The sequence below is a fragment of the Hippopotamus amphibius genome, chromosome 13 (genome assembly GCF_030028045.1).
Source record: "Hippopotamus amphibius kiboko isolate mHipAmp2 chromosome 13, mHipAmp2.hap2, whole genome shotgun sequence".
In the NCBI taxonomy this organism is placed as follows: domain Eukaryota; kingdom Metazoa; phylum Chordata; class Mammalia; order Artiodactyla; family Hippopotamidae; genus Hippopotamus; species Hippopotamus amphibius.
In genome coordinates this window covers 46,648,102-46,675,296 of record NC_080198.1, presented here as the reverse complement: position 1 = coordinate 46,675,296, position 27,195 = coordinate 46,648,102, and the positions used below count along the sequence as shown (strand labels likewise).

The 27,195-nt window shown below is 42.7% G+C and overlaps 2 protein-coding genes across 5 annotated transcripts; both read right to left on the bottom strand.

The window, feature by feature from the left end:
• Positions 1-209: 209 nt before the first annotated feature.
• Positions 210-20,390, bottom strand: ZNF501 (zinc finger protein 501). Of its 3 annotated transcripts, none has more exons than XM_057706756.1 (2): positions 20,312-20,390; positions 210-2,797 (listed from the first exon to the last, which is right to left on the bottom strand). In XM_057706756.1, exon 2 carries the CDS (start codon positions 2,376-2,378, stop codon positions 1,563-1,565), a length of 816 nt encoding a protein of 271 aa, XP_057562739.1. In that variant the 5' UTR covers positions 2,379-2,797; positions 20,312-20,390; the 3' UTR covers positions 210-1,562. The 3 variants fall into 3 exon arrangements, with proteins under 3 accessions (XP_057562739.1, XP_057562741.1, XP_057562740.1); XM_057706758.1 differs by lacking the exon at positions 20,312-20,390 and adding an exon at positions 6,263-6,674; XM_057706757.1 differs by lacking the exon at positions 20,312-20,390 and adding an exon at positions 6,263-6,674 and having other exon boundaries at positions 210-2,684.
• ZNF502 (zinc finger protein 502) lies at positions 9,075-20,447 on the bottom strand. Of its 2 annotated transcripts, XM_057706753.1 has the most exons (3): positions 20,312-20,447; positions 14,106-14,219; positions 9,075-13,576 (listed from the first exon to the last, which is right to left on the bottom strand). In XM_057706753.1, the coding sequence occupies exons 2-3, from the start codon at positions 14,158-14,160 to the stop codon at positions 12,012-12,014; spliced, it is 1,620 nt and encodes a 539-aa protein (XP_057562736.1). In that variant the 5' UTR covers positions 14,161-14,219; positions 20,312-20,447; the 3' UTR covers positions 9,075-12,011. The 2 variants fall into 2 exon arrangements, with proteins under 2 accessions (XP_057562736.1, XP_057562737.1); XM_057706754.1 differs by lacking the exon at positions 14,106-14,219 and having other exon boundaries at positions 20,312-20,389.
• Positions 20,448-27,195: the final 6,748 nt, after the last annotated feature.

Genomic DNA, 27,195 nt, shown 5'->3' with positions numbered 1-27,195 from the left:
GGGATCCTAGTTCACTGACCAGGGATTGAACCCAGGCCCACAGCAGTGGAAGCACAGAGACCTAAACACTGGACTGCTAGGGAATTCCCCATAGTTACTTTTTTAAATAGAACAAAGAAAAGCTAAGCAGAGAAGAAAGGCTAGAATAAATACACTGAAATAACTACTTTAGTATATTTACTTGTTGAAAGCACATAATTTTAATTTTTTCCAGTCATTTTATAAAATGTATTTCAATTAGCACACATTACTTTAAGTTGAAAAAATACTCCACCCCCCCTTTTTTTAATGGTTTTCACAATTTTGGCATCTCACACAATGGAATGGTTCACTGATGGAAAATTACCTGTGAGTTTGGTACTATAAAAACCAGGATCTAAACTGAGATTCAACTCTGACATTACCTGTTTGACTTTGAGGAAGTCAAGTTCCTCTTTCTTTTTCCTTGATTCTGGAATGTGGAAAATAGCTCCTACCTTTCTTACAAGTGTACGTTTTAGTGTTAGCTGTGCTTGTTTACATTAAGTAGCTTATTAGCATTGCATGAAGCACCATTAAAAGCATCCTTTGATTTCTTTGCTTCTTTTGAATTTCAAGAAGCCATTCTTTGTTGCAAGAGAGGCACCCCACCCACTTATTCCCAAAACACTATTCTCAAGTTGGTCCCACCCACTGGCACCTGAGAACCTAACGTCTCCTACCCTCCTCTTCCCTTAAGAGGCTCCCCTTTAGTATTGTGCTCCTAGATTTCAGAACAAGTAAAGCCATGTCCTCATTGACAGGCTCATATTCTCTATTTTCCATCCCCTCTCTATTCTCCTGTGCCTTCTTCACACCCCACCCCACCCCAAAACACAATCAGTGTCAGTGAGGATTCCCTTTTCATTGAAATGAGAAGTCCAGAGCTTGAAGTGAAATTAGATCCAACAATGGAAGGTATCAAAATCTACATAAAGCTTTTCAGAGTACAAAATGTCCATTCAAATCCCAATCATTTCTTTTTTCTCTGATTAAATCTGAATTTTTTGAAGGAGAAACTGGACTTAAATGTGTTCTCCTATTTAAATCTATACATTATAGTTTAAATAGCCTTCTGTAGATTATGAAATCACAACCCAATTACACGAACATTCTTAAGAAAAAATACATTATGAGAACCAAAAAAACCCTAATGTTGGCCTTTGTTTTCAATAACCAGATTTATAAACTTCTGGAACATCTATCACTCAAAACCAATTACTGGCAGTTAGTTATTATATACAACTCATTTATTCTCAAGACAACCGTAGTGAGTACCCTCATTATTCTTTGGGGAGAATGGAAAAAACTGAGGCTTGGAGAGTTAAAAGGCCAGACACCCATTTAGTGGCAGAGAAGCCATCAAACTCAACAATATCTAGTTCTGAGTCTATTTTCTTAACTTTTAGGACACATTGCTTCTTGCTGAACATACAGAACATTCATCCCAGCCACAGATTGAGTCCTAATCTCTTAAGAATTTAGGGGGGGGAAAGTGTTTTCATATTGATACAAGTCTTTCCACCCTAGTTATATCCCGAGTTTTATTCTCCAGCATGAAGCCTCTGATGTCGAGCAAGTGCTGAGCTGTGCCTGAAGGATTTCCCACAGTTAGCACATTCATAAGGTTTCTCTCCAGTGTGAATTCTATAATGTTCACTAAGGTGTGCTTGCTTGCGGAAGGTTTTTTCACACTCACTACACTTAAAAAGTTTCTCTCCAGTGTGAGTTCTCTCGTGTTCAACAAGGGAAGAGTTCTGAGTGAAGGCTTTACCACATTGTGTACATGTGTAGGGCTTCTCTCCTGAGTGGATTCTCTGATGCTGCATGAGGCACGCACTTTGATTAAAGGCTTTCCCACAGTCGTTACACTTATAAGGTCTATCTCCAGAATGACTTCTCTGATGACGAGTAAGGCATATGCTCTGACTGAAGGCTTTGCCACACTCACTGCATTTATAGGGTTTCTCTCCAGTATGAATTCGCAGGTGTTTAATAAGGGATGGACTCTGACAAAAGGCTTTGCCACATTCATTGCATTTATAGGGTTTCTCCCCAGTATGAATTCTCAGATGCTGGACAAGGACTGCTTTTGTTTGGAAGGCTTTCTCACATTCATTACATTTATAAGGTTTCTCTCCTGTATGAATCCTCAGATGTTGAGTAAGATTTGACTGTTTACGGAAACAAGTTCCACATTCGGTACACACATATGGTTTCTCTCCCAAGTGAATCCTCTGATGCTGGATAAGAGATGATCTCTGAGTAAAAAACTTTCCACATTCACTACACTTTGAAGGTTTCTTCTGCCTTTTAAGTCTCTGATGTTTCATTTGCAGTGAAATCTGGCTGGAACTCATGCTGTTTGTAACACAATGAAGGGGCTTCTAATAGGTTCCAGTTTAGAAGAAACTTTCTCTCAAATTCACAATACTTACAAGGTACTTTCTCAAAGATGATTATCCTTAGAGCAACACTGTTCTCCTGTGAAAGGTCTATATGCATGTGGTGTCCTCCCCATCATTCCTGCAGGATTTCCCCCACTAGTCCTTATTCAGCATGCATCTTCAACTTCTCCTAATGTGAACCCCTGATGACCAGGCTCTCTGACCCTCCACGTCTTTTCAAGTCATTTAACACTGTGCCATCAGGCTTGGTTTTCTTACCTGAAAAAAAAATTCACAATGGAAAATGTCCTCCATGCAGAACAGAGGAACTGCATTGTGGAGTCCTGATTTTTATCCTCTTCTCAATAAGAGAGAAAGTAGATCACAATGACCTGGAGAAAAGATTAGAATAGGTGATTGGGAAAAAGAGATTAAGTAGTGACAGGTCTTGGGAAATCTATAAACTTCCCTACTGTGATTGATTCTGAAACACTCAAATACTAAAAACAGATCCAAACTTAGGAATATTCAGAGTGATAAATAGTAGGAGAATGTGAAAGGGTTAAGTATTCTAATCTTGGCTAAGTGTTGGGGAAAATTACTACTCACCTATAGTCTCTAGTCCTCAACAAATGAGTGGAAAGTAATTATATTTCCTTAGGTTAACTATAAGCAGTATCTTGGCAGACCAGTGAAAATTGAAGAGTTTCTCTTTCAAGATTTCAAAGGTGATCTGGCCTGTAACTTTTGCTGGTCCCATCTCACCAATCCTTCCCTATTCACTCACCTTGATAGGTGTCTCTTTGCACCTCTCTCTCCAAAACATTCAGTCCCTAATTATAATTGGGAAAGATCTAGGCTTGAAAACTAGAGTTCTGCTTAATGAAAGAAAATAAGATATCACTGTTTTGTTTACATAAAAACAACACAGAGGTGGTCCTTAGGGAATAAGCCCTCATTGGACAGTAACTTCATCTATAGCACCATGATCCAGGATCTGGCCCTCACCTTTGGAGCCAAAAAAATGCTTCAGAATCTGATGTGTACTAATCAAATTCACAAGGAGAATGATGTAGAAAACAGAAAGTCACTTTGCTAGTTTACAATGAAAATTTTATATGCTTAATGTCCAGCTGGTTAATACATTCTCTCCACTATAGAAAAACTGTATGGGAACCAAATCACTGTCATCAGGACACTTCTTAGGAAGCACAGAACTGGAGAAAGAGTGGACTACTTAGACAATCTTAATGGCATCAAACTTTGAACCTGATGCTCTCAATAAAGGTGCACAGAATCAGAGAATGGTATTCAGATATTCAGGCTCCATACATCATAGTGACCTCTGGATGTCTGGAGACACCAACACACTCTTATTCCCTGAGGGCCCCTTCTATTTCAGTTTTCTAATTATACAAGTTACACATGAATATATCCTCACCTTAACATATTTAGATCATATGAAAGTATACAGGATAAAATATTAATTTTTATAACCATCACCACCCCGCTCTACCCAAACAAAACCATCCCTTTCCTAGAGATAATTTGGAATATATTCTTTCAGTCTTTTTTCCTCCATAGTTTTTACACACATACAGCATTGGATTCTTTTTACAGAAATAAAATTGTTGTCTAGATGCTGCTATGTAGTTTGATTTTTTTTCACTAAGGAATACATCTTTGAGATCATTTCATGTTGGTACATACAGATCTACCGGAGCTGAGAATCAACTGGTAACATGGGGGTATCTGCACAAATGGTTTACAGTCAGAATCTCCAAAATATACAAACAGCTCATGCAGTTCTATGTCAAAAACAAAAAACAAACAAACAAAAATAAAAAAATAGGCAGAAGATCTAAACAGACATTTCTCCAGAGAAGGAATATAGATGGCTAAAAATAACACGAAAAGATGTTCAACATCACTAATTATCAGAGAAATGCAAATCAAAACTACAATGAGGTATAACATCACACTAGTCGGAATGGCCATCATCAAAAAGTCAACAAACAATAAATGCTGGAGAAGGTGTGGAGAAAAGGGAACCCTCCTACACTGTTAGTGGGAATGTAAATTGGTATAACCACTATGGAGGTTCCTTAAAAAACTAAAAACAGAGCTACCATATGATCCAGCAATTCCAATCCTGGGCATATATCTGGAGAAAACCATAATTTGAAAGGATGCATGCACCCCAATGTTCATTGCAGCACTATTTACAATAGCCAAAACATGGAAGCAACCTAAATGTCCATCGACAGGATAAAGATGTGGTACATATACACAATGGAATATTACTCAGCCATAATGAGCATGAAATAATGCCATTTGCAGCAACATGAACGGACCCAGAGATGATCATATTAAGTGAAGTAAGTCAGACAGAGAAAGACAAGTATCATATAATATCACCTCATATGTGGATATAATTTTTAAAAATGATACAAATGAACTTATTTAAAAAACAGAAAGACTTACAGATATAGAAAACAAACTTATGGTTACTAAAGGGGAAACCTGGGGAGGAGGGATAAAGCTGGAGCTTGGGATTAACATACACAAACTAGTATATATAAGATAACCAATAAGTACCTACTGTATAGCACAGGGAACTCTACTCAATATTCTGTGATAATCTATATGAGAAAAGAATCTGAAAAAGAATGAATATATGTACATGCATAATTGAACCACTTTGCTGTACACCTGAAACTAACACAACATTGTGAATCAACTATAATCCAATAAAATTTTCTAAAAAATGTTTAGTCAGAGACTGCTCTGAATGGGCAGTCCTGTACCACATTGGTTGTTAATGTAGTGACTATTTTGTGTGAATCTATCTTTATCTGCTGTATAAAATTCCAGTATGGACCTACTATACACAAAAATAAACTCTAAGTGGTTTAGTTTGGGGGGGAATGAATGGGAGATTGGGATTGCCATGTATACATTACTAATAAGAAAAAAAAATCAAATTGTACACTTTAAATGTATGCAGTTTGTTGTACGTCAATTGTATCTCAATAAAAGTTCTTAAAGAAAAACAAAACAAAAACTCTAAGTGGTTTAAACAGCTAAACATAAAACCAAAACTCTAACTACACCTTTACTTCCTTTATTTTCATTTTCCAAAATAAAAAAAAGGGTTTCTTTTCTTAATAATACAGAAAAAAAGGGAGGGTTCTGTAAGATAGTCAGTTAATTCAAAAATGAAATTACTTAAAATCCTACCACCCATAGGAAACAGTTGGTATTTTGATGAGTTTTCTTCTAGGATCTCTCAGTGCACATATGGACACATGTGTACATGTATTACGTGTACATATTAGCCTAGACTGAATTCTTCAGGACATAAATATTCATATCTATTCACAAAGTTCCCATTACCTAAAAACCCAGTTCACCCAGTATTATTCTTACTGAGTTTAACAGATACCCAGGCTCCACATTGCCTTCTGATGGCCACTAACAATGGCAGTTGTGATTACTTAAGCTCTTATTCCAAACGAGGCCAGGAGCCCACTGCATACACTCTGAGGAAACACAATCACCTTTGCAATGAGTCTTCCATAATTTATTACCAGTTTCTGACCACTACACCATTAAAGCATCATACTTAGCAATTCACTGACTGGTTTCAGGGTGTTCCACTAGATGACTGCAGTTTAAGTTCATGCAATAAGAAATTACTGCACACTCTGATCTATCCTATAACTAATTACTCCCTAGTCTTCTTTCACAATAAGCCACTCTCACTCTGATTTGAGTAAGATGGTCCCATTTCTGGGTGGTTTTGTGTTTTCACAGGGTCTAGGTATAGTAGTCACTGGTGGGTCCCACCTACTTACCCAGAGACAAGCTGTTAGGAACACAAATGACCAAGGTTTGTCTCCTGGGGACTCTTCTCATGAGGAAGAGCAGGAATTTGAAGTGCAAAGAGAGGAGAAAGAGCATCCATAAGTTGTCAGCCTACCTCCTTCATACTCTGGATTCAGGGGAATCCAGGAATAGCCCATCCCTAACCAAATGACTATTTTAAGTCTGAATGAATGTCACTGTTCTCCGAGGTATGTATCACCAATGACAAAAAGTCAATGAGACAGGACAACGCACAAAGAGAGTAGGTGCTCCGAAGGACCTTGCTTGCCGGGAACGAAGAGGCGCTGCGGCCGGCTGGTTTCCGGCTGGGACCAGCCGTATCCGGGCACCGCCGACTCCGCTCACCAGGCTCTACCCGTGGCGCCGCCGGCCGCGCCTCTCCGCCCTCGGTCTTCAGCGCGCTCCCGGGCCGCCCGCAGCTTGTCGCCGACGCTCGGGGCCGGCGTGACGTCACCAGTCCGCGCGGCGCCCGCACCCGCAGCGGACTCCTCCCTAGGGAGGCGGGGGGGGGGGGGGGCGGGGGGGGCGGGGCGGTGCGCTTCCTGCCCCGCTCAGAAATGGTCGCAAAGCTATCTCCGTGTACCTCTCCCCGGAATAAGGAGGCTGAAGGCAAGTAAGAGTGGGGGCCCCCGCAAGGAGCTCTTACTACAGGTTAATTCACCCGGCCACCCAACCACATTTATCCACCTAGATACTCTTTTCCAGGTCACGGTCCTTTGGAGGTCTTCTAAAGGTTTTCCCAAAGCTGGCTTCAGCCTTATACACAATGTCACCTTCCAGATAATTGGCCTCCTCAGAGGAACTGCAAACACCCTTCCATGTCTTTGTTCAACAATCAGCCAAAAGACAAGAGCTCTACTTTGGGCTTAAGTCTCAGATTTTCAGTGTGTGTACTGGGGTGAGTTACTCTATCCCTCTATCCCCATTCCTTAATGATACCAATTTCATAGGGTTGTGAGGATTAAATGAGGCTAATTCGTGGAAATTACCAAGAATTTCTGGTAATGTTCGTCCTGTCATGTTCCCCAAATCCCAGCTTCAGTCCCCCACTGACTGAATTGGCTTCCAGGACCTTTCCAGCCTCCAAGATAGCACCCCCTACCCTCTTTCGCGAAGTTTTAGATCTTGCTGATCCTCACTCCAGAAGTGTTCACACATAAGGGCTCATCCTGACAAATGTATTCCAGCAATGAAGGCATGGGCAATAGGGCACCTGACCTACTTCCAGGCATTCCCACTGATCTAGGAAAATAGGGCTGTCTGCTTACCATCATATCCCTACTGTGCAGTAGTAAACAATAAATGAATGTGATGCAGCAAATAAGTTAAATCTGCTCAAATTTCCAGATGGACTGTTTCCCCAAAATGGAGGCCATTTAGGACACTGAAAACAGGAGTGGAGATGCCAGACTGAAACCTAACCTAATCGCTAACCATCTTCAGCTGAAAGGGGACCCTTTGTAGAACTGTTAGCTGACATGCCAGGGAACAATGTTGGTCTTGCCTTTCTTTTTACCCAGTGTCACAGTGTCAGCACTTCTTTTGAATCTGATGGCATGTTCTTCCTCCACAGCCCTAACATCCCACATGCCAGAGAGCCCAGGCCTACTCATTTTTCCCCTAACTTTTAGGCTTCAAAAATCTCTAAATCAGCATGTTCTGCTGGGTGGAAACTAACCCTGGTGTAGGGTACCCTAGGCAGAGCAGCTTACTAGAAATAGGAATCAGGGGCTTAAGTGCAATTTGGGATGAGGTTTTTCAGTGAGAGGTGGAAAACGGATTGGAGGAATGGACACCAAAAACATTCTACAAAACTAAAATGACCCTAGCCTTGCTCTAGCCCGCAGTTGCAAGAGAGTGAAACTAGAGCTACCTGGGGTCAAGAGTAGATTTCTGCATTCTGTAGAGAGAAAGATGGGGTCAAAATGCAAGATCAACTTATTTCTCATCCTCACTTACATGCAGTTAAGGTCTTATTCTGTGGGCCAAAAAGCTTCTTGATCTGAAGTGAGCTTCTCCCATTCTTAGGAATAGGGCATAACAGACATATGGAGGCATCACGGAGCAGAGGTACAACCAATAAAAGAGAATTCTGATGGGAAAGCAAGGACGCTGTAGTTTCAATTTCACCTCAGACTAGGTGTGTGACCTTGGGCAAGTCCAATCATCTTTCTGTTTTTCCTTTTGTCTTTTTGAGGCTCTCATGTGGCCTCATCCCATGTCCTTCTGAAGTTACAAATTATATTTTGGCACACTGAATATAAGCAACACATTCTAATTCTTTTATCATTCCAGAGCCCAGGGAAAGCCATGAGCTCAGAAAGTGCTTCCATGTTGGGGTTTCTAAGTTCAACTGCTCTCCTGCCAGGCCAGCATCACTGCTCAGCTCCTGTTTCTCTTACTTCATAGATACTCCAGTTGACATAGCTGTGCTTCTACAGCTGCATGCATTTTCCTCTTCCTGTTGACCCTGACTTTGTTAAACTATGATGGGACATTTAAATTCCTAATTTGTAGCAACCGCCGCCCCCCCCACCCCCCGCAAAAAAAAAATTCTTTGCTACATATTACTTTTTCCAGTGAGATCCTCTCTATATCAGAGTGGACCACACACTCTGGACTTTGCGGGAAGGTTCAGAATTCTTGCTTCTGGCAAACACTTCGTGACGTACTCATGTATTCACCTTTCTGCTCAGGTATGCTCATGTATACCTCCCTTCTGCTGGCAACTGTGTACCTAAGTCACAACCTGCAGGTGGGCATGGAGAAATGTCTGACTTGATTTTAGCTGAGCTCGACAGATATTTATTGAGCACCTACTAAATGCCAGAGACTGTGGATACAAAGATGAATTTCACGTCTCCTGCCCTGATGGAGCTGACAGCTCAGTGGGAAGAGAAAGATTTGTAAACTAGCCATTACAACTTAACATGATACATAAAATGACGTTACAAAATACAGAAATAATAAAAATACATGAAGTCAGAGACAGCTTTGAAGAGATGTTGCCTGAGCACATTCATAAGTGACAAACGGGAGCCTCCCAGGCAAGCAGAAGCAGGGAAGGGAAGTAGGGAACAGGTGCCAAAGTAGAGTCCAATGATGATGATGAGTCACAGGAATTTGCACCACGGAACAGAACATGCAAGGTATGTCCTCTGAGAATGGTCAAGCAGGCCTGGGCCAGATGAGGAGACTGAGGTGCCCCTTGAGGCTAGTACTCTATTCAGAGAGAGAACAACAGAGCTGCCATGATTGTGTCTTGCAAAGACCATCCAGAAGAAACATGAAAGATGGCCTAGTAGGGCAAGAAACTGCAAGACTGGCTGGAAAAACAGAAAAATAGCCTAGGAAATTAACCAAGGAGTTGGAATAAAGCAGCAGCAGTGGAGATGGCTTCCAGATTTAGGATATCATGTCAACAGGACATAGTGGCTGAATGGATATAACGAGGGAAGGCTGAGGAAGAGGACAATTCCTAGACGTGGGGCCAAGCTGGAGTGACTAGGCACATGATGGGCCAGCAATTAAAAGAAAACCAGGAGCAAATATTTGCAAGTATGAGAATATGGGATGAGGGTAAAGATAATGAGTTCCTTTTCTTTTGTTTCCCCAGGAAGTAAAAATAGTACGAGACTCTCTTAGCCTGAGGATTAAAAACTCCATTTAATCCATTTTCTCCATTCTATTTTCGAAAATCTAACAACTTAGACATCTTTCATGCTTAAGGTTTTCCCATTTCTTCCTCAAGAAAATTCTCCCTTTCCTCTCTAATTTCCACTCAAGACTCCAAAGATAGTAGCATATAAATATTACTCTAAATATCAGGAAGTTCCTAAAGTTTTTGGTAGGCAAAGTTTCATTAAAATATATTATTACCACAAATATTTATTGAACATTTACTATGCGCTAGAAATGAATTCTTTAGTGGGTTTTTTTTTTTTCATTTAGAAAAAAAATACATTGACATTTGCTTTCAGTAGACTATATATTTTTTTCCATGAGCATAAAATATAAAGTTTTCATAGGGTTATTTTTCCCATAAGATATTAATTTACTCAATTATGAACTGCCCTATTGCAGGTTTGAGAACATAGTCTTTATAGCTGGAGAGGGAAAAGTATGTTATTTTTGCCACATTCCCATTATTGGTAATTAACTGCTCAAACCAATGCTTGTAAAAGACTTGCTCTGGGGAAAAAAATTGATGCTGAGTTCCAAATAACCATTCCAGAATTAACTTACTTTAGTTGTGTTTAATAGTCACACTTTTAAAACTATATAAGCTTCAGAGCATAGAAACTATTTCAAATATTAGTCAAAGGCTATCCTCAATCTTCCAGAGCTGAATCTCTGGGTAGCAGTCAAGAACATGAAAGAGAATGGGGGAAATGAAAGCGAAACGTGCTCTTTCTTCCCCTCAAAATAAAATACCATTACAGTCATGGCAAACTGTATTATCTTGATTGTCAGGAATTTGAAAAAGAGGTAATTCTCTCTAGAATTCTTTCCAAATTCATCCCATGAGAGGTGTTTCCCTAGATGCTCCACTCTGAGGGGAATGATAAATATCCTGGAATAAGAATCCCAATAAAAACAGAAACACCTGAGCTCTAATGACTCTATGGGTATAGCCACCAATGCCACGATTACACAAAACCTAGCCCTCCCCACTATGGTGACCACTTCATCACTAATGCTTTCTCCCCTCTCAAGGCTAACAAACCAAGTCCTACTTTGTTAATCCTAGTGGGCCCCCTGTCCTGGTCCCTGTGCATTAGTGGCCCAGCCAAACTTACAAGAGACAGGTGTACATACACCCTAGTCCAGGACAAGGATATGTGGGTGACTTGAGTCACAGGCAGGCTTCCTGCTCTGAGATTCTTACCACTAGAAACCTAGCATAAACCATTTTCTTTCTGGGTAAGCCAATATTCCTCTGGGACAGAGGTTACGTCTTCCTCTCCGTGACCTTCTGAACAGATCTGACTTCCTTCCCACAAACCAACATCATTCAAGAGAAGTCTCTTGATTTCTTATTTCCTTCTTAGCCCCAAGTCACCCTCCAACATGAAAGGATCAGGAAAGCTTTTCCTCACCCTGATAAAAGCCTTCTTCACCAACTTTTCTGTAGCCATCAGCCCAGTTCTTGCCACATATCCCCTTATTTGTTGAATAAATGAATGAATAAGGATTCTGTTTTCACTTGTGTATGCCTCCCCTTCATGGCAACACTTCCACAGATGGACAGCCTCCCCACGGTAGCATGGTCAGAGCTGCCTCAGGCATCTGGAGACTATGCAGAACTACCTCAGAACTGCTGCCACTTTCACAGTGACAATCAGTTTGGAAAAGCACCTCAGCCTAGTGACCAATGAACACAGGTGACAAGTTGGGAAGGTGAAGCAGGGGTGTAATAAGGGAAACACTGGTAACAAATGGCACCTCTAGGTATGAGAGTGCCATGGGAAAGCAATGGCAAAGAGCAACAATTCCTCTGAAAAGCAGAAACTTCTTTCCTACCCTGTATTCCCAGATGTCCAGCTGGAGTAGGCTCTGCATTCTCCAAGCTCCCACCTCCACTTCTGGAAATACCCTTCTGGAGTACAGTAGCCAAGGCTTCTTTATCTTTCCCTCTAGGAACTCTTCCTGTCCCTCTCCCCTCAGCCAGATTCCTGGTCACTCTCTAGAGAAACTGTCATAACCTGAGTGCCAGGGTTATTCACCACTGTGAAGTTTCTGATGTCTGAAAAGGACTGAACTGTGTCTGAAGAATTTCCCACATTCAATGCACTCATAAGGCTTCTCACCCGTGTGAATCCTGTAATGTTCACTAAGGTGTGCATACTTGCGGAAGGTTTTCTCACACTCACTGCATTTATAGAGCTTCTCACCTGTGTGAGTTCTGTGATGTTCAGTAAGAGATGTGTTGTGAGCAAAGGCTTTCCCACATTCTTGACATTTATAGGGCTTCTCTCCAGTATGAATTCTCTTATGCTGAGTGAGGCAAGTATTCTGGTTGAAGCCCTTCCCACATTCATTGCATTTATAGGGTTTTTCTCCGGTGTGACTTCTCTGATGCCGAATAAGGCAAATGCTCTGAATGAAAGCTTTACCACATTCACTGCATTTGTAGGGTCTTTCCCCTGTATGAATTCTCTGATGTTTAGTGAGTGGGGTGCTCTGAGCAAAAGCTTTGCCACATTCCTTACACTTATAGGGTTTTTCTCCAGTATGAATTCTCTGGTGTTTAATAAGGGATGGGCTCTGACAAAATGCTTTCCCACATTCCTTACATTTATAGGGTTTCTCTCCAGTATGAATTCTCTGATGCTGAGAGAGGTTTGCCTTTGTATGGAAAGTTTTCCCACATTCATCACATCTATAGGGTTTTTCCCCAGTATGAATTCTTTGATGTTGTGTAAGATTTGAGTGTTTGCGAAAAGAAGAGCCACATTCGTTGCATAAATAAGGTTTCTCACCAGTGTGAATTCTCTGATGATGAATGAGGTGTGTGTTCTGACTGAATGCCTTCCCACATCTATTACATTTATAAGGTTTCTCTCCAGTGTGAATTCTCTGGTGTTCAGTGAGATGTGAGTGATTGCGGAAGGAATTCCCACATTCATTACATTTATACGGTTTCTCTCCAGTGTGGATTCTCTGATGCTGAGTAAGAAATGATCGACATCGAAATGTTTTCCCACACTGCTCACATCCATATGGTTTCACTCCAGTATGAATTCTTTGATGTCGAACAAGGAATGAGCTACGAGTAAAAGTTTTCCCACATTCCTCACATGTGTAGGGTCTCGTATGAGTTCTCTGATGCTGGGTAAAGGATGAGCTCTGAGTAAAAGTTTTTCCACAATCGCTACATTTCCAAGTTTTTTTGTGTGTAGAGAGGGTCGGACATTTACTTTGGTCTGAAGTTTCATTGGAGTGTATGCTACTTGTCTCCCACTGATGTAGGCTCTCTTCTGTAGAAACCCTGAGATGTGTAACAAGACTTGAGGTCAAAAGCAGGCTTCTCTCAAAATTGTATTCTTGACTAATCATTTCTGGAGGTGCTTCTTTGTGGATAAAAGTTATTCCCCCAAAACCTTCTTGGAAAAGGCATGGTCCAGGAACCTCTCTTGGAGGGTTTTCCTTCATGCTCTCACATATATATTTTTCTTCAAATGTAGAATCCTGGTATTCATCTTCTTGGGATCTCTTTGATGCTATCCCTGGCAAATCAATTTCAGAGCCATCCTGCTCTGGAGCAGGCTTATTCACCCAACCTGAAAAAAACCACCAGAGTGAGTATCTCTGCAAGGCAGAGTGGAAGCCCCTGAACTTACAGGGACCTAACTTTGACAGGTCTCAGTAATGGCCTATGAGTAAGGGCCAATAAAAGCAAGTGGGGTGAGTAATTCAGAAGTTACAGCTGGTGGAAAAGACCTGCATCAGGGTGAGGTGATCACCATTAATGAGAAATGAGTAGCTGAAGACACCAAGGAAGTGACAGAATCAGAGACAAGGGAGGTAAAGGGAAAAAAACAAACAATAAAAACTAAAATTAGGGCAAGATAAGAAACACTGACAGTTTGTATTCAAAGAGTGGATAGTGAAAGAATGTAAAAGTGCAAAATAGTGGCAATGAGATCAAATGAGTACCACGGAAAGCTGGCCTCAAGAGATGCTCACTCACATTCACCCCAAAATCCCTAAAAGAGAGGGCAATTTTCTCTCTTGAGCTTCATTTAGTTTCTCTTGAAAAATTTCCAAAGCCCTCCTCTTTCTTCCACTGGTGATCCCTTGCTCACTCACCTGGACAAATCTCTCTTTCAATCTCTCTCTCTTCAGCTCCTTGCATATTCAACATCCACAAATCTTCTCTTTGCTTTGATTGTAAAAGACTTCAAGGTTGGAAAACTGGGAGCCCTGCTCACAGAGGAAAAAAAGGTCGGGGAGGGGATATCACTGTCCCAGTAAACAGAAAAATGAGATAGAGCTGTTGCCTAGGGATACTATCTGATAACTCACACAAAACCTGCCATGATAGCAATGTGCCTGCATCACCAAGAGTCACGGGTGGCTTCCAGCTTTCTAGATTCACAAACTCCATTTGTCAGCTGCCCAAGAAGTGACAGCCAGGCAGACTGACATGTTAGCAAATACTCAAGCACTTGATAAATAAATCAGAATGTTATTTATAAACATAACTGTAAGTGAATAGGAATATCCATGTCAACTAGTGCACTCTTTCCATTATACAATAATCTATATGAAAAGTCAATTAACATAATCAAAAGTTGCATTGGGAAATGGCCTCATAGCAAGGCTAATGCATTAAGTCTGATGCACCCACCTCCCCTATACGTCAAGGAGCTGAATAGTAGTTAGGGATTTCTATTTGATACAACCTAGAGATACACTGATTGTCCTTTCTTCTAGATGTCTTATCAATTAAAAATTTTTTCTTCAATAAATAAATAAAATTAAAAAAATTTTTTTTTCTTCAGGCATAGCTCAATATGAGTGTAGGCTGCAGTTAAAAAAAAAACTTTCTGAAATAATTTTTGACTTACAAAGAGCTGCAAAAATAGTACAGAAAGTTTCTGGTTTTTGGAAAGTCAAACTCTTAACTGTTCATCCCAAACTGTCTCTCCATATAACCCTGAAGTGAGAAGTAGAATTGGAAGCATTATTGCAAGGAAAACAGAAGGTAGAGATATGGTTTACCATAATCAAGAGCTCAGAAGGCATGGAAGAATAGGTTACCTGGTGAAGTATGTAATAAGGCTGGCCCTGTGGCCCTCTCATCAAGGTCTGTGCCTCAGTGTTGAGTTTTAGATGTTTAAGAGGATCCTATCTGGAATTTCCTGATCCTCTTCCATAGCAGGGACATAATCCTGCAGAATCCTACAGAGCCTCATGAAGTAGGGTGGCATCTGGGTATAATCAGAGCTAGACAGTGGAGAAAGAGTCAGACATGCCCCCACCCACCTAGAGCTTACACCACAGCTCAACAAAGACATTACACCAGTAGTTACAAATAAGGGAATTATAAAAGTAGAGATACTGGGTGCTGTGGAATGTAGAGCAGAGGGGACCTAATCTAATCTGGGAAAGAAAGCCTCCCTGAAGAAGAGATAAATAAGAATTAGACGGGTGAAGAGGAAAAAGATACCAGAGAGATGAAACAGAATATACAAAAGGAATCACGTCCCATACTTTGGAAGAATGAAAGAGATCTAGTAAGGCCAAAGTATTAGGCACTGGAAATAAGACATGAAGCCCAAGGCAGGCAAATACAACCCTGAAAACCATTTTAAGGAATTTACCCTAAAGTGAGCAGAAAGCCATAAAAAGTATTGGAAAATGTTTGAAAGAGATGTGACATGATTAGATCTGCTATTAAACACACAACACACACACCCCTTTGCCCACAGGGCAGAGAGAAGTTTGTACAAGAAGTAGAAGGTAGGAAAGGCAAGGTGAAGGCTGGAGGACCCCCTGCCCTCGGGAGGTTGTTTCAGCAGTCCAATAAGGGGACTGGGCTGACTTAAGAGACAAAAACAACAGGACAGGATGAACACTGGAGAGAGATGTGAAGGAGAAGAAGTTAATAATTTGCTGGTCTGGGGCTTGAGTGATGACAGTGACTTTTAGTGACAGTGGGAACACTAGTTTGAGGAGGAAAAAGATACATTCAGTTTGAAATATCAGGCATACATATATGGAACAGAGGAGAGAGGTGTGGGCTGAAAATCTGTAGAGTTTTTATCAGAGTAACTGAAATTCTGGGGGTAACAGATAAAATCATCAAAAGAGTATAGCTAGGAAACCTCAACAGTGAGTTTACACATTTATAAGGAGGTTTAACTCTGGCTTTTGATTTTAGAGATTCCTAATCCCTAAGGGAAATAAGTAAACTAATTTAATATATGATAAAAATTGGCAATTCTAATCATAAGAAAATTACAATTTATATTGGGACTGTTGCTTAACTATCTGGAAAAAACACTTAGTGAGATTCCTACTTCACACCACATACCAAAATAAATCTAAACTGAGTAAAGCGTTAGAAAATTTATTTTTGATTTACACATCAAGGAGTAGATAGACCTGATAAAGACTTATCAATGAGTAAAGAAAAAAACGATGAACTGATAGAAAAATGGGAAGTACAACAAATACAAGAATTACAAAAGGCCAAAAGACATACCAAAGTTCCATCTGTGTGGTAATCAAAGAAATGGGAACTGAAAGAATGAAGAATCCATTTTTATATCAAGTTGGAAATTTTCTCTTTAATGCTAAAACTCAAACATGGCAAAAGTGCAAGGAAAGAGAGCTTCTCACACACCACTGGTGGGAATGTAAACTGGTACCACCTTTCTAGAAATAACCTGGCAATATATTGGGTTGGCCAAAAAGTTCGTTCGTAAGATGTTCCAGAAAAAACCCGAGCTTTTTTGGCCAACCCAATATATTAGGTCTTAAGGTTGTAAACTAAGTGGCAGTTGGGACACCATCATTACCATTTTGTAGGTATAGGAACTCAGAACAGAATTCTCAGTCTGTACTATATACAACACCTGCAATGGATCTCAGAAGATCTTCAGTCATCAGTATGTCATAAAAATGTCTATATTATTTAACCTAGTAATTCTACTCTTAGAACTTTTTCATAGAGAAGGAACTTCCCAGAAGGGGAGAAAAAAACCCAAACTGAATTCTTTTGTTACCTTTAAAAAAAAAAAAAAATCCCCTGAAATACTGTTGGAAAACACAATTTTTCTGTTGATGGACACTGAGGCTTAGGAAATTAGCAAATCATGGTACTTCCACTTGTACTTCCACTTGGTGGAAATTATATAGACATCAGATATTTGAAAATGAAAATATGTGACAATGTGGAAAAATACTTATATGCAAGTGAGAATAAAACACAGGATGTTAAAATTTCAAATACAATCTAACATCATATATATATGTTAAAATATGAATAGGACCAAGAAGGAAAAGTAAAAATCACTATGGTGATATGAATTATGAATGACTTTCTCCTCTATTTTCCAAATTTCTTCAATTATCTATATTTTGCCTTATTTTTTTTTTTTTAAGATTTTTTTTGATGCAGACTATTTTTTTTTTTTTTTTTTTTTTTGTGGCACACGGGCTTAGTTGCTCTGCGGCATGTGGGATCTTCCTGGAGCTGGGATCGAACCCGTGACCTCTGCATTGGCAGGCAGATTCTTAACCACTGCACCACCTAGGAAGCCGATGCAGACTATTTTTAAAGTCTTTATTGCACTTGTTACAATACTGCTTCTGTTTTATGTTTTGGCAGGGATCTTAGCTCCCCAACCAGGGGCTGAACCTACACCCCCTGCATTGGAAGGCAAAGTCCTAACCACTGGACCGCCAGGGAAGTCTCTTTGCCTTATCTTTAAAAAACTTAAATCTCTCAGAATATCTATCAATTTGTTAGCCATGATCATCTCTGAGGAGTAAGATTATGGTAAACTTTTGTTTTAAGGCCTTTCTTTTTGTAATGTTTGAAAGTTTTCCTGTAGAAATAAATAACTCTGTAATAACACAAAACAAATGAAAAAAATAGAATCAGAGATGAGCACAGAGACTTATGTACAAAGATCACATTGTTACTATAATTGTAAGAAATACAAGCAAGTAAACATTGATGGCATATTAATAAGATAGATTATGAAACTACTGAGTCATGTTTTCAAAGAATATTCATGAGAAAATACAATATGTTAAAACAGGAGACTACAAAACACTAAAAAAAATGCACATATATACCAGCATTCAATAAACAGAAACTATTATTACTACACAGATATATACAAAACACACACATAAAAAAGGACAGAGAAAAACCCACCAAAATGTCAACTGATCTCTAGGTCATTTAATGGGTTACTTTATTTTGTCCATTATATTCTTCTACATATTTCATTTTTTCTGCATTAAACATGAATCAATTTCATAGTCAGAAAACCATTTAAAAACGAGAGATCTCACTCAGGGATTTAAGCACCCAAAAAAAAAAAAACAAACCCTTTTTTAAATACCACACCTAATGGATATGGTATTGATTTCGTATTCAAAATAAGATCAAAGAAGCAAAGTGAACTGGACTGGGACTCAGGAAACTGCTCTGCCATAACCCACATGAGCAGGCTATTTATCTGAGAAAGGTGACAAATTAGATACTATTCACAAGTCCTTCCAGCTCCAACGTTCGGTGAAGCCCTTGACTAAATGAGTTAATTTATTTTTTTTGGCTGCACCAGGTGGCTTGCAAGATCTTAGTTCCCCGACCCCAGGGACTGAACCCAGGCCCTCAGCAGTGAAAGCTCGGAGTCCTAACCACTGGACCACCAGGGAATTCCCTAAATTAGTTAATTAATTCACATAAAGCATTTATAAAGCTATCTGCCACATATCAGGCACTCAACAGGGGTTAGGCGTTAGTATGTTTGAGAAGGACAGGTTGGTGACAACCACTCTTCTCTAGTTAATGGATCATCAGCTGTTTGTTTACGTCAAAGTTAGCAAACCTTGCCTTTGTAGCTTAAAAACAGAACTAGATGATATGTAAATAAGTGAGCTTGGTTGTGTTTCAATAAAACTTTTTCTTTTTTACAAAAACAGGTAGTAGACCAAAATTTAGCCTATAAGCCATAGTTTGCTGATCTCCTGGCCTCTAAGTTGCCCAGAACAGAATGTACAGGTGCTTCCACAAATACATGATGTGGAATCAACTGCTGGTGATCTTAAGATGCTAGAAAGATCTATTTGGATCCAGATTTGGGGAAACGGGTATTATGGTGAATGGATATATACATCTACATCCTCATCTTGCTAAAACTAACAGGGATCTGGCTTCCTCCTCATGCCTTGTAAGCTTTCTCCCCACTGTCACTTCCCTACCCCTCTAGAACTGGCTGAAGGATTCTGGAGAAGCCAGGTGGTGTTTTTCAAGAATTTGAAACCACAATTCCTTCAATAAGACCACACTTCAATGCACTCTCCTCTGAAGCCCTTCTTGATTTGCCTGTTGGCCCTAAGTAACGTATTCTTCCAGGCTGCAGCAGCACACTGCATCTCTCTCTCCTGCAGCCTTGGGTCATTCAGTAACAATGTGTCCTCAGATAAGTAATCTCTCTCGTACCTCAATTTCCTCATTAAAAACTAGACAATACGTTGCTGTGAAGGCTAAATAAATTAGCTCGACTGCTTCACACAGTGCCTGGAACACGTTAAGTGCCACATAAACGTGGTTTAAAACATTACCACAGAAATCTGCCCACATATATATCTTTCAGCACTTCACTGGAAGCGTCTTCCCATTTGGCGGGCTCCGGGGTCACTCACACTGGAGCCCGCCTCTAAACCCTGTGTAATATTTGGCAAGTAATGGATAGTAAATTTTTGATGTTAGACATTAACGTTTCCATACATGCTATCACGTACATGCTATCAACTGAGCTTTGTAGAGAAAAGAAGGCAAAGACAGTTCAACCTTAGAGATCAAGTAAACCGGCCCTATCATGGGGAATTATAACCCAGGTCTAAAGACTTCCTAGCTAGCGCGCTTTACACTATTTGCCTTCTCCTAAGTCGGTCCCTTAAAAAGTTTGAGCTGAAGGACGCCTTGAGGGAAGCAGCCGGTATCCAGACCGAGAACTCTGGCCCCAGGATTTCTTTTCCGAAAACAGGTTCTAGGTCTTGATCATTTACCCATCACTCAATTATCATTCACTCATTCATTCATTCACTCCACCATCTTCTTAGGCGTGTCCTCCGTGCCAAGCCCTGGTGAGTGCAGTGCTGAAGCTGCAAGCCGGGCCTGGCCCCCGGGAGTTCGGAGCCGCGCGTGTAGGCAGCAATCCCGGGAGAATGAGGCCCGGGCGGGCTTCCTACATAAACCCGGGCCGCCGCCCCAGCCGAGATGCGCCCGGAGCCGCTGCCTTCCCCTCCCTTGGGCCCCGCCCGCTCACCGTGATGTCCGCGGGCTCCCCGCGGGGCGGCGACCACGGTCCCGAAGGTACACGGAAACCCAGGGCGCAGGCTCACCCTCCCCGGCCGGAAAAGCAGTGGCGCGGCCGGTAGTGCGTCATCAGTGGCCCCGAAGCCCTTGTCAGGCGCAACCCTCAGCTGCCTCTCTAGGAATCGGGAGGAGCCTCTCGATAGGCGCCGCACAGAAGGCGTTCTCGGCCTGGTTCCCCTCCAAACCCAGCGGCGTGCCTGATGTCCCATGAAAGACTGCTTTGGCCTGGAACACAGTGAGCACCGCATGCCTCGGGAAGACTGTAGATGGGGGCGTTAGGGTTGGAAAGAGTGCTAGGTGGGAGTCAGAATGCGCCATCTCAGCGAGGCAGTAGTGCATCCCATCTGCTAAAAATGGCTTGATTTTGAACCTGGACCTCAACGCTGGACTCTGACCAGGGAGGCCGGCTGGTGTTTCTTCCGGATGTGAGTGGTCTGGTGGAAGACGAGGTGGGAGCTCTGGCTGAAGGCCTTCCCACGCTGGGTGCTGCCATAGGTCTTCTTGCCCGTGTGGCTCAGCCGGTGCACCAGGAGGCGAGGGCTTCAGCTGAAGGCCTTGTGGCACTTGGGGCACACGTAGGGCTTCACCCCAGTGTGTCCCCTGTGGTGCGGGATCAGGTGGGAGCGGCGCGTGAAGGCCTTCCCACACTCCCGCGCCCACACGACTTCTCCCCTGTGTGCATTCTCTGGTGGACCAGGAGAGTGGAGCTCTGGCCGATGGCCTTGCCACACTCAGTACACGTGGAGAGATTTTTGCTGGGGGCAAGAAGTGGTTTTGTTTTTGTTTTTTAACTTGCATATACCCCCTGATGTAAAAGGAACAAGATTGGAAATGCACCATGCAAGAAAGTAGAATAACTCTCCCTCCGGAATAAAGATATATCAATCATTGGTCTTTGACTGCGCCTTCTACTTTTGCAGAATAAAATGAAAACACACAATTCACAAGAGAGGCACTTGAAAAGACGTGAAAAGAACAGAGTAAAGGCACTCATCTAGCCACAACTCTACTGTAGCATTAGTCATAAAAATTCTAAATATATTAAATCAATATATTCCTGAGTTGAATTCCCTTTGAATTAAAAATTGCCATTGAAAAAAGTTCATTAACTAGTCTCTCCTCACTTACTTGTCTGCACGCTGTTCAGAGTGCCCTGCTGTTCTGCTGCCTCCTTTTCTGGCTTCCCCAATGCACAGACCTCTGGAATATCACCCTGGAGTCTTCCAAAGAATTCTCCTTTTCAGTTTGCTCCAGAATCAAATCCTCCTTTTCAACTTTGGTCTCACTATCTGAACAAGGCATAGAAGATAAAAACAAATAATATATAGCAAGGAGAAAAAGAGCATCAGCTTTAGACAGGAAACATGAGACTATACTGGGATTTGAGGAAACCCAATAAACATCTCTCATTAAAGAAGTGACACAGCACTGGGGCCAAGAGCATGGTCTCTGGGGCCAAACTGCCTGAGGTGAAATCCTGCCTCTGCCATGTGTAGTTATTTGACCTCTCTGTGCCTCAGTTTTCTTATCTGGAGAATAGATCAATGCTAGTACCTATTTCATGGTGACGTTTTTCTTTTTTTTTTGGCCGCCACCATGCAACTTGTGGGATCATAGTTTCCTGACCAGGGATTGAACCTGGGCCCTCTGCAGAGAAAGTGCCAAGTCCTAATCATTGGACTGCCAGGGAATTCTCTAATGTTTTTAGAATTAAAAAAAAAAAAAGTGCATATAGTGTTACCTAGGTAAGTGTTAGCTATTAGTATAATTCTCTGCTCAACTGACAAATAAGATATGTGAATACCAATACATTATCTTTATTACTGAAAAGCTGATATTGGCAAATGTGGCTTATAGTTGCAGCCAAGTGGGGTTACTAACACTGAATCCCAGGATTAGACAGCATTAAGTACCCAGGGACATGGTGCTGGGCTACCACAGGTTTGTCCCTGTAATACTTACAGCAAAGAGGAATGGGGCAGGAGGCCTGCGTGGCCTGAGGAGGCTGAGGGCCGACTGGGTCCCTGGCATCTTGCTCTCTCCATGATGACCGCTGGGCAGGCCCTGGGGACCTGGCCCTGAGGGCGCCGCCACCAGAGACCCACCTCCTCAGCCCGGCCTGGGCACTGGCAGGAGGACCCAGCCTAGACAACACTTCCCGGGCAGCTGATCCGATGGTGCAGGGCCCCCCCAACCCCCCATTAGCCAGGACCTGGATCTCAGAGGGCGGAAGGACCTTGAACGAGTAAAATGAGGGAAACTTGGGAGCGAAATTTCACGTGTTTTACTGGGCTTCTACCCCTTGGAATTGTGTATTGCATTCACATACACGATCTTCAGCTGTGTTGGTTTGTGTCTCAGAAGTGAAGATGTTCATAGGACTGTTTCAGAGGAAGCTGAGAGTGCTTTATTAAACCTTATAAATGTGAGAATTTTCCTGGTGCTCTTACCTGCTATGGGCCCTGGTGATATATCTGTGTAACAGAGCTGCTACAAAGTTCACAGATTTTCTGCAAAAGAAAATACAAAGCAAGTTGAAATCTTCTTTTCAGTATTTAAGAAAATTCTTCACACATATTTTTGTAGGCTCCCATTGGAAAGCTTTTCCCTAGTTAAATATGATATTATTACAAGGAAGAATTTATTTTCTAGGTACTCTGATAGCTGTCAGCTCTTCCTAATGGAGCTTTTGTAAGAGACCACAAGATTTGCAATTATCTTGAGTGCAAGCTACACAGACTTAGAGCATGATACTATATAATTCTCAGGTGAATTTTAAATAATTTTTGCCTCTACAAGTAAAGAGTACATTTCCGTCTGAGTTCTACCTGAGCTAGCTACCTGAACAAAGTATGAATTAAAATGCATCCAATTCAGTCACTTCATTGACTACTTCTCTCCTCATTAAAGTTCCTTTCTGCCCTGAAAGTCTCTGCTGTCTTTCTTCCCTTTCATTCCCCCTTGCTTCATATTTCTTCTCATTGCTTGGATCACCTGTTCAATTGCTTTTCAAAGCAAACAGGCTGATTTTCCATACTAAGGAAAATTTCCCAAGGATCCGTTGTGAATTCGTATCCATCCTTTCTTCATATATGGAGAAGAACTTCAGAAAGCCTTGCTCAGCAATATTAATCACGCCAGTGTGTACGTGTAGCTCTTTTAAATGTGCTGCTCTTTTTCATTTGTTTATTTTCTGCCTTGTCTCTCAAGAGGTTTCATCAATCATTACCTAAAAATACAAATTAAGATTTTGTTCTAAGAATTTTAGTGCTTAGCTTACATACATTGAGTGTCTATAGTGTGCCAATGAATATATTAAACTGTGGAGTATCAGAAATTAATAAGGTACCTCATCATAAAGATTTTTTACTTTAAGGGAGGAAACAAACAGGTAACCAATCAGTACTGCAGTGTGATACGTGTATTAACAGAAGTATGAAAAAAGCGAAGTAGCAAAGAAAAGATAATGATCTTTCTATGGGAAATAAGAGGGAATAAACTTTTATGAAAAAAAAAAAAAAAAAGAATGGGGCAGACACATGGTCTCTGTGGAGAAACTGGACCCCAAGGGTGAGGAGAGAGGAGGGCTGGCTTTCACACAGCCCACTTCTTTTCCAAACTCATCAATCAAATCCAATACCTTTTTGTCCTGGGGCAAGAGTGAGTGTGGGGTCAGAGAGAGGCTACAAGTGTTACACCAGTGAGCTTCCTGAAACATCGGGAGTGAGGGAGTAGAGTACTTAAATTCATAATTTTTCTATACATGCACCATGGTTTTAGAGTATGGGCAGAGAAAACAAACAAAAAACAAAAACAAAGAAAGGGCAGTAAAGGAAAGCTTGCATTCTGGGGAAGAGGCAGGGATGGTTCTCTCACCAGAAATGTGCCCAGGGAGGGCCATGCTGCAGATGTAAAGACTGCCAAACAGGAGGGGATACACGGGATGTCTTGAGAACTGGACAAAGCAGCACGTGAAGGTCAGAGAAGGGCTCGGATGTGGACTGTGGGGTCCCGGGAGTCAAGGAACTGGAGCAAGTCCCCCTTGCCAGCGAGAGAGAGGCAGGCCAAGAACTCCTGAGAGGGAACTGAGGGGTTCATGTGATCAGGTAGGGCAGGGGAGCAGGGAGCTATGCAGTGAGCAGGGTCAAGGGCCTGCTGTGGGCTAGGCCCGGCACTGAGATTGGCGGGGTGGGGGTGGGGCTTGTGCAGAGAGGTGTAAATCTCCAGCCTCACAGCCCACAAGCTTAGTCTAGGCAGGAAGAGAAAACAGAGCAGCCAACCCTCCAAATCGATGAGGATGGACATACTCCGTCCCTTTTCACCCCGCAGCTGCAGGAGATAGAATAGGAAAGAAGACCCACTCAAGGAAGTCCAGGAGAGAGAACTCGGGCTTTTGCTTCTAGGAGGGCTGCAGAAGCAGGGGAGCATGAAAACGCCAAGGAAACTCCTTAGCAGAGCAGTCCAGGTTCCCCCTTCCTTGGGACTGGGAGAGCCAGAGAGGGAAGACTCAGGTCCGACACCAGGAAAGAGTGATACGTGGTCAAACTGTTTTTGAGCACATTCTTGAAGAGCAAAGAACGGTTTGTAGGGTAGAGGTGGCCAGGGTCTGCCTCAGTCCAGCCTGAGCCCCAACTGTGGTTTTCTCTCACATTCTCCAAAGCCCTTCTTGGCTTCCCTGAGCTTTCTGGTCATGTTCATGCTCCCTAAAAAAGAACCTTTCTGCCTGTGTCTTTTCTCTCATGGCCTTCTTCATGGCCTGGAGCACTCAGTCCTTGTCCTTCTACTCACAACAACTGCCCATCCACCCACCCACCCACCCATCCATCACCTGGAACTGGCTCACGTTGCACCTCCCTCAGGGATTCTTGGTTTGCCCCTCCGCAAGCTCCCAGTGATCGCCTCCCTCCTGTCTCCTCAACCACCTTGGCCATCCATCCCCAGTGCTTTGGCAAATGACTTCATATTTTGTTGTGTGAATTAGGTTTCTCTTTCCCATGTGTCCATTTTATCTTCCCAACGAGGCTGCTGAGTTTTTGCAGGGCCACAGCTGAATCCTATGATGCCTGAAGCCTTCCTAACCTGGTACGTTGGTGCAGGTCTCCGTGAGGACACAGTGCTGGCTAGGCATAGTCCCTGCCCTCAAATTTGCCAAGAGGAAAAGCATGCTTCTGTCCTGCCTCCCTCGGGCTCCAGAAAACTCAGTCCTAGTGCACATCTGGTGAAATGCTTGGGAAGGCTCTGAAAGGCCTTGGAGTGGAAGTCATCGGAGGACCGCTATATCTGCTGGACAACCACAGCTAACCGAAGGGTGAGAATTTGTTGCAGTGGGTTCTTTGTTTATGGCGATTATTAGAAAAGATTTGGAATTGTGGCCCAGGAAAGCAACCTGTCTAATCAATGTGAAATCGTGGTGCCACAAGGGGCTGGCGGCATCTGGTAGACAGAACCCTTGCGGCCTCCAGCCTGGCTTGGCATCCGGAGCTGTCTCTGGTGGTTGTGGGCCACCTTCTCTTTGATGACTCCCTCCACTGAAAGCTCAGCATGTTGGTGTAATTCTCAAAGAGAGATTTTCTAGCTGACCAGAAGGGAAACAGCCTTTCTCGAGATACGTGGCCCCTGTCTGGCGGACTTGCAGTGAGGCTAGGCCCTGAAGTCTGGATCCCAAGAGGCCCACCCTGCTGAGAGTCTCACCCACAGTTTGGAGGGCAGAGGCCAAGGCTGGTGGAAAGCAGCCTCACCCAGCCTGGCTGAGGCCCCTTGCTGACCCCAGCAGCGGCCCTCGGGACAGGAACCAGATGGGTCCCAGGCAGCAGGTGGCCTCGGACGGCTAAAGTCAGAGGAGGCTCTGGCTCTGCTCTTGGGGTGCCTTTCTCATCCCAGATCTCATGTTGTTGTCGCCAGTCTGAGTCTGTGGCCTGGAAAGAAATGTTGCAGAAAAGTCCACAGTTGGCCTTGGGAGTTTAAGAGTGCTCGCCTTACCTTCTTCCCTTCCCTTGGCTGATAGGCAATGGGGACAGCCCATACTAAGTGCAAGGCAAACTTTCTGGGAAGGTCTGAAACTAAAAGGCAAAAAAGTCATATGCTGAAGAGCCATCTCCAGGGAGGGATGTGGGCCTCCTGTGGTCACAGAATCATCCCTCCCGAAAAGCACACCTCTTCTTGGACAGGGAGCTCAGCCCGACTGATGATCACAGCAGTGTCACATGACGGACAGTTCACGGCCCCATCCTGCCCCAGGCTCCCTGAAGCTCACCACCCTGTGACGCTGGTTGGGCCGGTAAGGAAGTTGACTGGGAAGCTGGCTGGGCTAGTGAAGAGTCTGTGGCTTCCCAGAGGTGGTTCAACAAGTCAGGGGCAGAGCAGGTCCTAAAAGGACTCCCAGGGCTGCCTGGCACTTAGCGTTCAGTACCCACTTGGACACTGGGTTAATAAGAAAGAAATGAGCCCAGTGCCTCTGGCTTATACACCTAAAGGTCCAGGCCCCATGGGGAACCAAGAATGGCTTATGAGAAGGCCAGAAGGTGAGTTCCACCCCTGCCCCGGCAACCCCCGATCCTTTTCTCACCCTCTTCTAGGGCCAGCCTGTCTTCCCACCTCTCACCGCCAGTGGTGTCACACCAGGCTCCAAATGGAAAATGCCTGCTCTCGCCCTGCTGGTGGTGTTCCCAAGGCCAGAGTCATGGCCGGGGCTCCTCCTCTGTCAGGCTCACAGTGCTTGTACTTATTTGTTTGCACTGCATTCTCACTCAACTCCTTGATGGCAAAGAAGAAACCCTTTTATGTTCCTGACTGTGACTTCCTTGGGCTCAGGGACTGTCACCTGAAGGGACAGTA

Excerpts from the sequence above, each read along its gene's own strand:
- ZNF501 (XM_057706756.1), bottom strand. The coding sequence starts at position 2,378 with ATGAGTTCCAGCCAGATTTCACTGCAAATGAAACATCAGAGACTTAAA.
- ZNF502 (XM_057706753.1), bottom strand. The coding sequence starts at position 14,160 with ATGTTGAATATGCAAGGAGCTGAAGAGAGAGAGATTGAAAGAGAGATT. Across the intron at positions 13,577-14,105 it reads TGAAAGAGAGATTTGTCCAG|GTTGGGTGAATAAGCCTGCT; the intron begins GTGAGTGAGCAA and ends GGTTTTTTTCAG.